General features: G+C 47.0%; 1 protein-coding gene across 1 annotated transcript in view; it reads right to left on the bottom strand.

The window, feature by feature from the left end:
- The window catches only part of Pstpip2 (proline-serine-threonine phosphatase interacting protein 2), an 84228-nt gene extending 69281 nt beyond the window's left edge, over positions 1–14947 (bottom strand). The window contains exons 1-3 of the mRNA XM_029472120.1: positions 14891–14947; positions 11021–11186; positions 10737–10885 (exon numbers count right to left, since the gene is read on the bottom strand). Of these exons, the coding sequence (XP_029327980.1) occupies positions 10737–10769 (33 nt within the window). The 5' untranslated portion in view covers positions 10770–10885; positions 11021–11186; positions 14891–14947. The remainder of the gene's footprint in view (positions 1–10736; positions 10886–11020; positions 11187–14890) is intronic.
- Between the last annotated feature and the right edge of the window lie 657 nt (positions 14948–15604).

The following is a 15604-nucleotide window of genomic DNA, read 5'->3' as shown; positions in this document are numbered from 1 at the left end:
GAAATCCGCCTGCCTCTGCTTCCCAAGTGCTGGGATTAAAGGCATACGCCACCACCACCCGGCTCGCTTTCACTTTCAATTAAAGAAATCGGGACTTCTCTTTTCTATGTTGGTACCAACATTACAATCATGTGCTCCAAAGCTATTTTAATAAATAGAGTAGAACCTCCAGAAGATACCCCGTACCAAGGGATGATTCATCTAAGGGGCTGAACACAGGGAGAAGGCCTGAGAGTCCAGACTTGCTCAGAATGGTGTTCAACTTAAAAAGTAGATTGCCAGGGGCTGGAGAGATGGCTCAGCGGTTAAGAGCGGTGTCTGTTCTTTCAAAGGTCCTGAGTTCAAATCCCAGCAACCACATGGTGGCTCACAACCATCCGTAATAAGATCCGATTCCTTCTTCTGGGGTGTCTGAAGATAACTAAAGTGTACTTACTATAATAAATAAATAAATCTTTAAAAAATAAAATAATAAAAAGTGGACTGCCTACTTCTGGAATTTTTCCATTTAATATATTTCAACTATATCTCACCATAAGTAATGGGAAACCCAAAAAAAGGGAAGCTGTGACTAAAGGAGGACCTCTCTGATGTTCAGATACCAGAGACCAGGCCAGGCAGGCTCCGGCAAGGGGGGGGAGAAGAAGCAGTTGCTATGACACTGTCACCTGTTTCTTTGCTCAGCAAACAGCGCCGGCTCACTTGTGAGGCACTGGACTAGGCGCTGCAGCCATAACCACATAGGGATATGGGCCCAGCTTAGCCAGTTAGGAAGCAGTGAAGGGAGAGATAGCATGGCCCTTATCTAACCCCTGCTGTTTGTGTGAAGTTCCCTGTTTCTTAGAGGAGCCTCATCCTATTAATACAGAAAGTGAATGAGATGTCTCTGGCTGGTGTCCAGTTTCTTTTCTTTTTTTTTAAAGACTTATTTATTATATGTAAGTACACTGTAGCTGTCTTCAGACACTCCAGAAGAGAGAGTCAGATCTCGTTACGGATGGTTGTGAGCCACCATGTAGTTGCTGGGATTTGAACTCAGGACCTTTGGAAGAGCAGTCAGTGCTCTTACCTGCTGAGCCATCGCTCCAGCCCGGTATCCAGTTTCTTAATGGAGTAGACTCAAGCAAACATATCTGGCCTGTGGCCCAGGGCTGCATGTATCCCAGGACAGGTATGAAGTCAGTGCAACACATTCCTAAATGACAGCATCACCTTGCCACGTCAAAAGGATGGAAGACCGGCAGAGTGAGAGTGTAGCAGGGAGTTGGGGGCTGAGGAAGAAAAGGCATGAAGTTATCACCGTGGAGAGAGAGAGAAAAAAAAAAATGATCCTATCTGACCTTCATGTGTTTCCAGAGATAGACATCATCAAATACAACCATGAAATGCCTTGTGGGTCTTAATGTTATTTATTATAGAAAGCTCCGGAAATGACACACCTGTCAAAACAAGAAATCGTTTTAAATAGTTATTAGGGGCTGGGGAGTGTAGCCCACTGCTCGTTATTAGGAGAAATAGACAGCAGAATATGAGATTAAGTTATGATATTTTAATTGAAACCCTGAACCATGGATGCACAGTGGCTATAATTACATGTGTGTGTCTTACTGAGAGGAACACACAGGGCTCCCGTGAGGACAGGTGACAGGGCTGGCGGCAAGAGTTCCTCATCTGACAAGTGGCCCGGAAGCTGCGGTGTGGATGATGGCAGGTGACATGTTCCAAGAGGCAGTGTTTTGCGGTGAGAGGCCACTGGAAAAATTGCCACAAAGAACAACATGACTGGTTTATGCCTTAGGAGCTCTCTGGGTGACTTGGGGTCTGGAAAAGAACAGAAGCCCAGGGCTGGCAGTCAGACAGCAGGCCTGGGGCCTGGCTGGAAACCGGGACCAAGGGCTCCTGGGGAAGGAAGGTCTCCACGGAAAGATGTGAGGAGAAAGGTTTTTGTGTGCTTCTTTTGGAACACAGTCTCACTGTGTAGCCCAAACTGGCCTGGAATTCAAGAGCCTCATGGCTCAATTTCCCAAGTTTTGGGATTATGGGTGTGTGTGCCACACCTGGCTTAGAAAGAATTTTTAAAAGTACTTCGTATAATGGAGCATTTTAAAAGGGAAAGGATGTGGTGGGCTCCAGACAATCATGAATAAGGAAAAAAATAACAACGAGAATGGCCAGGAAAATCGAGAACAAAGAGGAGATCACGGTGTACACTTAGCTTTCAATAAACAACCCTCTTACAGCCGGAGAACTCAGGCAGCGGGGGTGATTCATACTCTCTCTCTCTCTCTCTCTCTCTCTCTCTCTCTCTCTCTCTCTCATAACACGAAATGGTACAAAATGATAAAGAATGTACGTGAAGGAAAGAGTATGGATTTCTGGAACTTTAAGTAGCAGCATAGTTTCATAGGGAACTAAGAAGGTGAGAGAAGAGAGCCAAGGCCTCTGTTGTAGCCATAATCAATAGATAATGCTTTCAGTAGCTCCATCAAGGAGAGATCGCTCAGAGGCTAAGAGCACTCCCTGCTCCTCAGGAGAAACAGGGCTCTTTCTGTTCCCAGCGCTCATACTGCAGCTGACAACCATCTGTAACTCCTGAGGGTCTGGCCTGCTCTTTTGGCCTCCTCAGGCACTGCACGACGCACAGTACAGACAGACACACATACAAGCAAGACACCAGTATATATCAAATGGAAATGAGTTAAAAATCATTAGAAAGGTACAGTCTGAGCACAGCAGTGCACATCTACAGACCCAGCCACTCAGGGCGCTGAGGAAGGAGCGCCTCTTGTCTCTTTACTCCCAAGAGACTGAGACCAACCTGGACAACACAGCAAGATTCCACCTGAGGGAGGACAGGAAAGGAGAGGGAGGAGGGGAGGCTGGAGGAAGGTGGGAAGGGAGTAACTACCCAAAGAAAGAGCTAAGAGTTTAAGTATGGTGAGGAAAGACTATGGGCTTAGAGGCGGGATGTATGAGAGAAGCAGTTTCTACTTTATAAGGAAGTATTTAGATCTTTCAGAGCGTGCGCTGTGTCGCGGTGCTTGTTTGTAAAGTGTTCACTTGTATCAGGTGAAACCCTCTTCTCTCTGCCTTGTGTCAGGCGAAACCCTCTTCTCTCTGCCTTGTGTCAGGCGAAACCCTCTTCTCTCTGCCTTCTAGATTTGTCTTACGGGTTTCTTAAGTTTTATTTTTTGGTTTGGTTTGGTTTTTTGTTAAAGATTTGGTGTGTGTGTGTGTGTGTGTGTGTGTGTATGTGTGTGTATGTGTGTATGTGTGTGTATGTATGTGTATGTGTGTGTATGTACGTGTGTATGTGTGTGTATGTGTGTGTATGTGTGTGTATGTGTGTGTATGTGTGTGTGTATGTGTGTGTATGTGTGTGTATGTGTATATGTGTGTGTATGTGTGTATGTGTGTGTGTATGTATGTGTGTGTGTGTATGTGTGTGTATGTATGTGTGTATGTGTGTGTATGTGTGTGTATGTGTGTGTGCTCTATCTGCATGTGCACCTGCATGCCAGAAGAGGGCATTGGATCCCATTATAGATGGTTGTAAGCCACCATGTGGGTGCTGGGAACCTCTGGAAGAGCAGCCAGTGCTCTTAACTGAGCCATCTCTCCAGCCCTGGTTTGGTTTTCTTTTTTTACTCCTAAAAGATAGGTATCATACCATACTTACTAAATTTTTTTTAAGACTTATTTTATTGGTTACATGTAAGTAGCTGTCTTCAGACACCAGGAGAGGGAATCAGGTCTTCTTACAGATGGTTGTGAGCCACCATGTGGTTGCTGGGACTTGAACTCAGGACCTCCAGAAGAACAGTCAGTGCTCTTAACTGCTGAGCCATCTCTCCAGCCCTTACTAAATTTTTAAGGTAAAATAAGGAATTTGGGGGTTTTGGGGGGGTGGGGTTCGAGATAGGGTTTCTCTGTAGCCCTGGCTGTCCTGGAACTCACTTTGTAGACCAGGCTGGCCTCGAACTCAGAAATCCACCTGCCTCTGCCTCCCAAGTGCTGGGATTAAAGGCATATGCCACCACGCCTGGCTTTTTGCCTTTGTTTTTGTTTTTTTGTGGTTTTGTTTTTTGAAAATGAGGAATTTTTGACAAGCATTTTTAAAGATTATTTTTCTAGCTGCTCTGGGGGAAAAAAAAAAAAAAAAAAAAAAAAAAAGAACCAGAGAGCAATCACTTGCCGATGACTCTCCTGGCCTTTGCCTTAAGCAAGGAAAACAAAACAGACACAGTTGTCTCTCTAGGCGCCAGACCCAAGAGAGAATATTTACAACTCAGAGCTGGAACTGGATGGGCAGCTCAATGGTTAAGGCCACTTGCTGCCCTGACAGTGGCTACAAGACCCCCATGGCACTCAAACCATCTGTAACTGCAGTCCCAGCCCTCTCAATGCCCTCTTCTGACCTCTGCCGGTACCAAGCATGCACACAGTACATATACACTCATGATATGCAGGCTGTCAAAACACGGTCAAAAGAATGATGCGTGATGGGCAATTCCTTGGGGAACTGTGGGAGAGGCTCCGGGGGAGGGGCAGATGACCTTTTACCTCTGGGGCATTTACTTCTCTGGACTGTTCTTGGATGTGATCTCATATCTCCTGTGACAAACATTTGCATTCATAAGACACATTTATTCTTGGTGGATGTCAGATCATAGCTGTAGACCCCAGTCTGGTCCGTGTACCCTTAATCTGGATATGGCCTTGCTTTTGTGCTTTCTCAGATATGATCTCTTGTACATCCATGCAATTGTGTTTCAATTGGTCTGTCCTGAGAACGTTCTGAGAGGGCTGGAGAGATGGGTCAGGGATTAAGAGCACTTTCTGTTCTTCTGAAGGTCCTGAGTTCAAATCCCAGCAACCTCATGGTGGCTCACAACCATCCATAATGAGATCTGATGCCCTCTTCTGGGGTGTCTGAAGACAGCTACAGTAAGCTTACATATAACAACTAAATAAAAACAAAAAACAAACAAAAAAACCCACACTATTCTGGGGAAGGACTGCTCTGTTAATATTTAGCATGTGCTTACTGACATTTATTTACGTGTTTTGCTGATCATGTTTTCCTGAACTCAAACAACCCTCTTGGGATCATTCTTGCTTTGTTGCACCCCTGTATATAAAGGCACACTGGTACTGAAGTAAGGTTGTCTACAGCATCAGACTGTAGTCTGTCCCATCCCCTTGGGTCCTCAGATCCTAGGTCTGGCAGCCAAGATGTGTACAGGCCAGCTAAAAACGTTAACACGGGCAAAAAATAAAAACTTAAAAAAAAATTAATTAGAGTTGGTGCCGAGGTATGCTCTGGTAATTCTAGAACTCAGGAACGCTAAGGCAGGATTGTAATTTGAGACCCTTGCTCAAAAATAACAACAAATTAGGGAAATATCATAAATGTTATGCAAAATACCACAGAGAGTCAGCAGTGGGTGGGATAGCTTTTTACCCTCCGCGTTTTAAAAAAAAAAAAAAGGGAAGGAAGGAAAGGAGAAAAGGGTGTATACACACAATTTTGAGAAAGCCAGACGCGGCATGAAGCAGAAGAACAGCTGTGGGCTAACAGCTGGATAATGAGTTAATTAGGAAGTTCCCAAAGCTTCCTCTGGACAATTTCCAGGTAGAGTGAGTGGCCCTGCGTCTGGCAAAGGTAGGGCGCTCACAGCAACTGGGAAACCTTGGGCCCAGGAAAGCCGTTCAGGCCCAGACTGGACCTCATGCTCAAATGAGGCTCCTGGAAATCCCCTGGGGTGGAAGGGCGTTGCTTCCACCTGACTCTCCTGGAACTGGTTTTATAGTCGCCTGTGCGCACCCACAGCTGAAAGGCACTTTTGTCTGAGTGCGCCCACAGCTCGTCTCTCAAGAAGAGCATCGTCTCTCAAGTATGCCGAAGACTCTCTCTCACTGAGGCTCAGCTCTTCCCTGAAAGCTCTGGAAATCACGGCCCTGATTACTGTCTCGTTCTGGTGAGAACCATCAAGATTAACCAAGTTAAATCACATAGCACTGCCTGGCCAACTGACCATGAGAAGGCACGAATATGGAAGAGTATGCACTGATAGTAAGGCAAACTTCATCAGAGCCCATCCTCTGCAGTTTCGTGGTGTTTCTTAGATCTCGTTCTGTGGCTCAAAACGAGTCAGAATTAATAATATAGCCTTGATGTGACCTGAAACTCAAAGCAGTCCTCCTGCCTCAGTCTCCTAACAGCCGAGATTATAGGCATGCACCACCATGGCTGACTTCCTATTTTAAAAACTATTTTGATTAGGGTGCTAGGGATACATATCAGCTTTTCAGAGTGCTCAGTTCCCAGCACTCACAACGATCCGTAATTCCAGTTGCAGAGGGTCCAACACCCTCTTTGCACCTCCCAGGGAACTGCATGCACAAACTGCTTATACATACATGCAGGGAGGACACTCATATGCATAAAATAAATCTTACAATATACTTCTGAGGGGCTGGAGAGAGGGCTCAGTGGTTAAGAGCACCAACTGCTCTTCCAGAGGCCCTGAGTTCAATACCCAGCAACCACATGGCTCACAACCCTCTGTAATGGGATCTGATACCCTCTTCTGGTGTGTCTGAGCTACAGTGTACTCATCTATATAAAATAAATAAAATCTTTTAATATATATATATATATATATATATATATATTATACTTTGAAATACTAGTCCCTTGGAAACTAGGTCTACCAAAAGTTTCTCTTATTTCGTTATTTATTTTGCATTCTACAACTTATTTTATTGGGGGGGGGCATGCAGGCATGCCACGGTACACATGTGGCAAACAGAGGACAACCATGGGATTCAGAGATCAAACACAGGTCATGAGGCTTGATGGCAGGTGCCTATACCCCCTGCCCTATCTCACCCGCTCAAAGGGTTCCTTTAAATAAATATTTTCATAGTACATTTTAATCAGATTCGTTCAGAGTGTGTCCGCGGCTACATTTTCAGAACCAGTGCTTCATTCAATCATAAACCTCTCAGCGTCAGGATGCTCCCCTCTGAAGCCTGTGATGGCTCTTGCCTGGCTGTCTCCATTGGACCCTGTTCCCCTCCTCCTTCCTAAATGCAGGCATTCATCCAGTACTACCGCTGCTGCTTCCTCCCCTCCCTCCACCCTCACCCCAGTTTTTCAAGACAGGATTTCTCCGTGTAGCCCTGGCTGTCCTGGAGCTCACTTCTGTAGACCAGGCTGTCCTGGATCTCAGAGATCTGCCTGCCTCTGCCTCCAGAGTGCTGGGATTAAAGGTATGCGCCACCACTCCCAGCAAGTGCTTCTTGTCTTTTTAACTATTTTTCCCCTTGGAGACAGGGCAAGCATGCCACAACACATAAGTAGAGGTCAGAGGTCACCTTGTGGGCATTGGTTCTGTTCGTCTATCACGTGGATCCGGGATATTGAGTTCACATCCTCCGGCTTCAGAGAAGATGCTTTTACCACTGAGCCACCCTACCCCGCCTCTCAGGGATTCCTCTTACACTTAACCTCTTTATCCTTCCTCCTGAGTTTACTGTCCTAACTTCCTTTGTCACCTGTGCCGATGATAGTAACAACAGCTAACAAGTATAAGGTACCGATCACCATATTCAACTCTGTAATTTAATCTTAGGGAAGAGAGTAACATTGTCTCATCCACAGAAAAACAGAAGTTTGAGGGCCTTAAGCACCCTGGACAAAGCCACCAAAGCAGTGAAGGCACGTTCACCTCAGCGGCCCCACTGACAGCAGATGACACTCTTGTGTTTCATGCTGTTCCATTCAGTCTACCCAGGACACCCTTTCCAATGGAACAGAGCCATCGCCACCAGCCGGGAGCTGTTGCCCAGCTGACATTAAAGTACTCAACGATATGCTTGCAATGGTGAAGATATCAGAATGCTTCCAAACTCTACTAGCTGACACCCTTTGCTTTCCCCTGAGGGGTGGGGGTAGGGGAACCCTCCTCTGGCAGGAAGTCCTCATACCCATCAACCTAGCCTGGAGCTTGGGGTGAGTCCTGGGGCGGAGGGGAGCTTTGTACTTAACAGGTCTCTGCAGGTGCAACACCTGACTAAATAGTGTTGACGGGTCACTTCTCCCTCCTCCTGCCTCCACTTGGCATTTCCTCCTGCTGACTTCCTATTTCAGGACACGCCCTCTCATTCTCCAGTTCCCCTTCTGAAGCCAGCTTGAGAGGCCCCTCTCCTTCCTTCTGCTGGTGACCCTCCGTTGACTTCCCTGGCCTGGGACTGGCTCTTATCTCTGTAGTTTCTCTATCTGTATCTTTTCCCACTCCATGGTCTCCACCTCAGAATAGGCTTCCCTGGTCCGGCTTCCATAAAACCTGCTAACTCTTCCCCATCCCCAGACCCCACCCGACTCCCAATACAGTCTTTGCTTTAGTTTTTGAGACAGAGCCCAACTATATATCCCAACCTGGCTTGAACTCTTAATCCTCCTGCCTCAGACTCTGCTGCCTCAGCCAGTCCTCTTCTATATTCTTAAGGTCAAGCACCTAAGGTCAAAATCTTCCCTTTCGATTCCCCTTCCTCAGGAGATGTTCGGATTCTAGGGAAGATTGCAACAGGGTTAACCCCAGTAGAAGCCAGGCCTACCAGAGCACTTCCCATACAGAAAGTATTTCCTACAAGTTTATTAAACCTGGGAAACCAGTGCCTGCTGATGCTTTCAACATTTTTTTTTTCTTCATCCAGTCACAATGTTCTCTTCCCTCCCTGTCACTGTCACAAGCCTCAACTCAGTGAAAAGACTTTCTGCTACTCCCTGAGAGCATGGCTACTTAAAGGTGAGCAGCCGTTCTTCTCCAACAGCTAGCTCCCTCTGCCCCTTTTCTCCCAGGTCCTGCATCTTCACTCCTGCCCCTGTCTTATCCACCTGGACCTAGGGATCCACAATCCGCGTGCCATAGCTGGTGCTAAGGACCCAGCTGGTGGGAAAATCGTGTCTGCCCTTCAGGACCTCCTGGTCCAGCTGAAGCAGAAAGGAGACTCCAGCAAACAGCCACAGGATGGCCCAACATGCCCTACTCCCACTGCAGGCACTGGGAAAGAGCAATTGGGATGTTCACTGGGGTGTGCTCGCTCCATGCCACCCTCTTGGAGACACTTGGGTGAGCCTTTAGTTCATGCAGAGCTCTGGCCCACGATTTGTCAGCTCCAGGGCTTTGAGAACATTGCTTCACTCCCTGCCAGTTTCCCCATCAGTAAAATATCATGGTGAGTCAGTTCCCTCCGAGGGCGACTGGGAGGCATGGTGGAGTAATGTGGGGAAGGCAGTTAAAGAACCAAATTATCTGCACAATAAACAATGCAGTCCTTCTCGTTATTTGAATCGAACAACTGCTGGAACTGTGAAGCTGGACAGGGCACTTGCAGTTTCCGGGATCTCAGGTAACTTTTGAAAAGTAGACCAAAAACTCAACACCAGCAGCAGCGGCTGCGGTGGCGGTGCTCCTAAGACCTTTACCACAGGACTCTCAACTCAGACTCCACTCTGCCCCCACTCTGCCAGAGGGTAGGTGGGACAGCTGGGGCTGCCGATGGTTCAGCCTCCCCAGTGCTGGGATTTCAGGTGTGAGTCACTAACACTTCTGGCTCTGGGGTTTTTAAGGAGAGTTGGAGGGAAGGAAAGAAAGCCTAGCCCCTATCGCTGAGTGCTGAGACTGGTGGAGACGGGTCCTGGGCTCTTAACTAAACTCAGGCTAAGATATCCAGAGCCGAAGGGCAACAACGTCAGTCTTTTCCTTGACACTTTTGATTGAGCCTGTTCCAGAACGGGCGCACCCCAGATGGTGCGCACATACTATCTATCACCTTAAGTCTCTGTACCTCCATCGTCAGCCCAAAAAATAATCACTTTACTATGAACTGCATAAAGGTCTGTCCTTTTTTTCCCACAGTGTAAAAAGTGTGAAGATTTCCCAGGTCTCCGAGGAGGACCAAGTGTAAGGTTGCTAACCCTTGCTGTAATGCCACCCCGGCCCTTCACCTTATGGTCAGTGACTCAGAAGGATCTCAAAACCTCAAGCGAATGGGAGGCGATAGGCTCTATCTGCCACTGGGGTCACGACAGGAGATTGGTATGGTGGGCAGCTCCGGAGTTAAACCGGGGAACAAGTAGAGTCCTAGAAAAAGGCTGAGCCCCTCTTTCGCTGTGGGTCAACTCTCAGGTGGACAGCTCCTTGCCCTGTCTTAAAGGAAGGTGTTACCTCCGAGTTCAGGCGGTCCTGAACTCGGTCCCTTGGTGGGTGGGTAGTCGTAGGGTAATGGGAATGTGTGCGAAAAGGATGTCTAAGTAAAAGGTGAGAGAAGATTTGCCATCTGGGACCCGCACCGCTATGACAGCACCAGTTCTCGGGTCTCTCTCGCGCACATGGCCTCCCTGGGGTTCTCTGTGGGCTGCGAGGGAAATCAGAAAGCGGGGCTGCCAGGCAGGGCGAAGCTCGGACCGAGAACCCCGGAGCGACTGCTCACAAGCCCCATCCCGTTTCTCCCAGGGCTTCCCGCGGGCTGGAACGCGCCTCCTTTTGGGCTTCGGTTTTCAAGCGTGAGAACGCCGGGTGACGTCAGGGCCCAGGTGTTCCCGGGAGCGCGCGCTCCGGGCGCAGCGCGATCCCGGGAGCGGACTCTCGGGACAGAGAGGGGCAGCCCCAGGGCTCGCTCGGGCGGGTGTGCGCTCCGGGACGCCCCGCGCCGCGCTGACTTACCCAGAAGTTCCCCTTGAACAGCGAGCCCGTCATGCCGGCGCTGGGTTGGGAGCGGAGGGCTGGGAGCGGAGGACGGAGGGCCGCTGAGGACGGCGGACAGCGGGAGGATAGCGGGAGGACGGCCGGATCGCCTGATCGGAGAGCTCAGACTGTCAGGGCCAAGGTCCAGCGCAACTTTGGAGTTCCACTGTCACCCCGGGAAGCCGCCCCGGGTCCTAAACCACGCCCGATTGCGCCGCCCCGCGCCCCGCCCGCCTGCCCGCCCGCCTGCCCGCTCCGCGCACCTGCAGAGGGCCACCCGCCCTGGCCCTAGGGCGCGGCCGGTCCAGCAGCTCTGCGGAGGGCGGTGGCCAGTCCAAACCCCAGCCTGCGGGACGTCTGAACGACTGACAGAACCGGTCCTTCTCCCTCCGGTTGCCCACTGGACTCTTCCCACCAAGCCCTCTCAACCTAGAAATTCAGACTGTGGATCAGTAGAAACCCTAAGAGATGCCTTCGCCTATGCTGTTATTGCTACAAGGAATGGAGTGCACGCACCGCCCGGGAGGGGACTGTGGGCTTTAGTCTAAAATGCCAATTCAAATGCGTTATCCATATTTCCTTTTAACTTTGCATATCTTAATCTGAACTCAGTTAAGGTTTCTTCACCACCTGTCTCACCTGGCAGTAGAAGCCAGGCTGCTTTCTGCTCCCTCTAGGCTTCAACTCTTTTCAGAGAGAAAACCGGAGACTCACACCTGTAATCCCAGTACTGAGGAAGCTGAGACTGAAGACTGAGTTCAAGCCCAGCCTGGGCTACAGTGTGAGGTCTTTCCTAATAAGCGGATAAACCAAATCGGACTCCAGGGCGCGTCAAACTCCTTCTTGTTTGGAAATAGACAAAGTACTTGTTCTATGTGCCCAGTGTCCAGCCGGAAACTCAAGAGAGCCGAAAGATTGCCTAGATTCACACTTACATAGGGATCGAGAGACCAAAGCTAGAAGCCTGTCCTTCCTAACAGGGCCAGTGTCTTTCGGGGTAAGAAGTGTTCATAGGGAAGAAAATGAAAGTTAAGTTGCCAAGACTGACATCGAGCTAGTTCTCCGTTATGCCAAAGCAAGCATTCTCCTCTGCTGCAGATTCTAGTTAGATCCCGGCACAGCACATGACAATCGTGGAATGACTAGAAGAGCTCACAAGATTTCTACTCAGAGCCGGGCGTGGTGGCGCACGCCTTTAATCCCAGCACTCGGGAGGCAGAGGCAGGCAGATTTCTGAGTTCGAGGCCAGCCTGGTCTACAGNAAGTTTATATTTATTAATATCAATGTATATTTTAATAATATTTTATATTATAATATATTTATTACTTTTATTGGTTTGAATTCTTTTCAGTATGTTTAAGATATAAAATAATACTATTAAGAAATAGATAGCAAAGCCAGGCGTGGTGGCGAAGGCCTTTAATCCCAGCACTGGGGAGGCACAGGCAGGCGGATTTCTGAGTTCGAGGCCAGCCTGGTCTACAAAGTGAGTTCCAGGACAGCCAGGGCAAAAAAACCCTTTCCCAAAAAAAAAAAAAAAAAAAAAAAAAAAAAAAAAAAAAAAAAAGATTTCTACTCAGTAACTCCTACTCTCAAGCCCTACCAGTAGGGTCATCTGTAACGACAGGGATTCGCGAGAGCACCCAGCCCTGTTACTCTTGAAGGACATGCATGCATCCACCAACCCGGTTCTTCACTGAGGTTAGGGCCACTGGCTGATTTTCTAGAGGACTTGAGTTCAATTCCCAGCATGGCAGCTAACAGCAATCCCTAACTCCACATCCAAGGAAATCTGACACCCACTTAGTATGTTTTTCCTAACAAGGGCATGCAGGTGGTGCACAGACATACAAGCCTGCAAAACATCCATACACATAAAATATATATAATAATAAATAAATAAATAAATAAATAAAAAACAGTGAGGTTAGACTCAAGACAGAGAAGCCTGGCTACATCTGCAGATGTGGGTGGACTATGTGTGACACTGAGGGCTACAGGAAGCCAGAGCCCTGAAGACACGGTCTTTTCATTTTCTCGCCCCTTCCCTCCCCTTCCCTCCCTTTCCCTCCCCTCCCCTCCTCTCCTCTCTTCAATACTGGACATTTAATCCAGGTCCCCTGTCCCAGTGTTGTTTGTGGAAAGTTTTTGTTGCTTGCTTGCTTGCTTGCTTATATTCGAGACAGGACCTTACTAAGTTACCCATGACAGCCTTGAACTCACTCTGTAGCCCAGACAGATCTCGAATTAGCCACTCTCCTGCCTCAGTCTCCAAAGTTGCTGGAATTATGGGCATGTGCCACCATAGTCATGAGGAAGTCTGTGACAAATATCTTAATGTATTTTTACATTATTTGTGTATTTTATGTATATGAGTACACTGTAGCTGTCTTCAGACAGACACACCAGAAGAGGCCATCGGATCATATTACAGATGTTTGTGGGCCACCATGTGGTTGCTAAGAATTGAACTCAGGACCTCTGGAAGAACAGTCAGTGCTCTTAACCGCTGAGCCATCTCTCAGATAAATACAGATAAAATCATTATCTGTATTTAAATTTTTTTTCTAGTTTTTTTTTTTGTTTTGTTTTTTGTTTTTTTTTCAAGACAGAATCTCACTATGTAACTCTGGCTGTCCTGGAACTCACTATGCAGACCAAGCTGACCTCAAACCCACAGAGATCTGCCTGCCTCTGCCTCTCAAGTGCTGAGATTGAAGGAGTGCACCACCATTCCTGGCTTATGTTTTAATTGTATATTATAATTGTAATGTGTATATTACTTTTAAATCAGTCTCAACAAGGCCCTCATGCTACAGTGCACTAGGTTTTCTGACACAGGACTCTAAGGTCTCTGACTTTTAGCTCTCTTCCACCCCCTGGTGGCGCAATTAAAAAATTGAACGTGTTTTTTAAGACTGCCAGAAAATGATTCAATGTGGTTTTTGTTACAGTTGTTTATTACATCTGTTGTCTATTTACTTATTTCTCTGCCATGTGTGTGTTTGGTAACGGTGAGGACTCATGTATGCCACTTCATATGTTGGCCGACAGAGGACAACTGGTGTCTCTGTCTTTGCCAACTCATGTCTTCATGTTTGGCCAAAAAGTACTTTACCCACAGTTAGCCTGTGGGAATGTTCTGTGGATCTTAAAAAATGCTGATTTTGGGGATGGAGAGATGGCTCAGCGGATGAGAGCACTGACTGCTGCTCTTCTAAAGGTCCTGAGTTTAAATCCCAGCAACCACGTGGTGGCTCACAACCATCCATAACGAGATCTGACTCCCTCTTCTGGAGTGTCTGAAGACAGCTACAGTGTACTTACATATAATAAATAAATCTACAAAAAAAAAAAAGTTAAGTGTGTGCTGTATCTATGGGTCTATGAGAAACTTGGTATATTTTGGCCAACAAAGTTAAATGCCACTACAGAAGTTATGCCACAATGAAACCAGAACCAGACCACACATCATAGCTACTATGAATATTTTGGCACAATCTCTTTCAATAATAGGCATTTCATGACTAAGTTCAAACTGCATACAAAATTTCAAGTTTTTCTTTTTTAACTTAACACTATTTCACAAAGACTTCTGAAGTTACAAAGTACATTCTTTTTCCTAACAAAAAAAAATTTGATACCATACGATGTTGCTTCCTACATGTGAAAACTGAAAATCCCTTTAAAGGGACACTTGGCTGTGTCATCAAATACAAAGTGTGCCTGCCTTTTCACTGTACAGACACATGTTAAAGGACCACGGATTCTAAACACACTCTCGCATACACAAAGTGGAAGAGGTATATGTTGCGGGAAATATATAGAGCTAGCCTCTGCGCCAGGTGATCTCACTTGCTCCGTTTCTCAGCCGCCAACTCACCAGCCCTGCAAGGCCACAAGGCTCCCACCAGGCCATCTCTCAGACGAGTCCCTGAGGTCCTCTTGCTTTCAGGCCCCACGCACCCCTAGTTAGCCATCTCAACACCTAATTACCAGGTAGAATCAATACTCTTAATGCTTAATTAGCCAATCAGATTTATGTATCAATAATAACATGATTTACAAGATGCCAATACAATAATCTCAGAGCCAAATGATAATGATAAAGCTTTAACCCAATTATTCTAACCTTCTGATAACACCATGTCGGCCTCCATTCTGGTTCTCTCTCCTCCTGAGACCTCTCTCTCTGTCTCCACAACTCCTCTGTCTGCCTCTCTTCCGTCCAATCGCCAGGCTCCCGCTGCCCTAATGTGACTGGACAGGGGAAATCCTGCAATATGTCACCCTTTCTGTTTAATTAAAGAAAGACTTTCTCTCAAAATATAAATTGAACACAACTATTACCATTTTGTAAGTTATATGGTATAAGATAAACCTAACACCCAGCCCAACATTTTTGCCAATAAAATTGAACACTGTCCTCTATCCTAACTTAAATCTGAATGGAAAAAAAAAAAAAAAAAACAGGGAAAAAAAGAAAAAAAATTGTTGTGGTAAATCTCCAACCCAGATAAGCCCAGACAATGAAAACACAACTCAATTAATATGAATACATGCTATGCACCTAGAATGGCCAGACCTACCACTCCGCTACCATCTTCCCCATATGAGAGACCCCTAAAACTTGCAGCTTCTCCAGGCCACGTGCTTCTGCTCCACTTTCCTTTCTCCTCCTCCTTCACTCCCCTCCTCCTCCTCTGTCATCCTCTCTCTCTCTCTCTCTCTCTCTCTCTCTCCTTTTCTCCCTAAACCTTCAGCTCCACCTTCCCCTCTTTCTCCACCTGTACTGGCTATTTTTGTGTCAACTTGACACAGCTGGAGTTATCACAGAGAAAGGAGC

Source organism: Mus caroli, chromosome 18, assembly GCF_900094665.2.
Source record: "Mus caroli chromosome 18, CAROLI_EIJ_v1.1, whole genome shotgun sequence".
Lineage (NCBI taxonomy): Eukaryota > Metazoa > Chordata > Mammalia > Rodentia > Muridae > Mus > Mus caroli.
The sequence above is the reverse complement of the archived record's forward strand: the minus strand, read 5'-3'. Positions and strand labels throughout refer to the sequence as shown.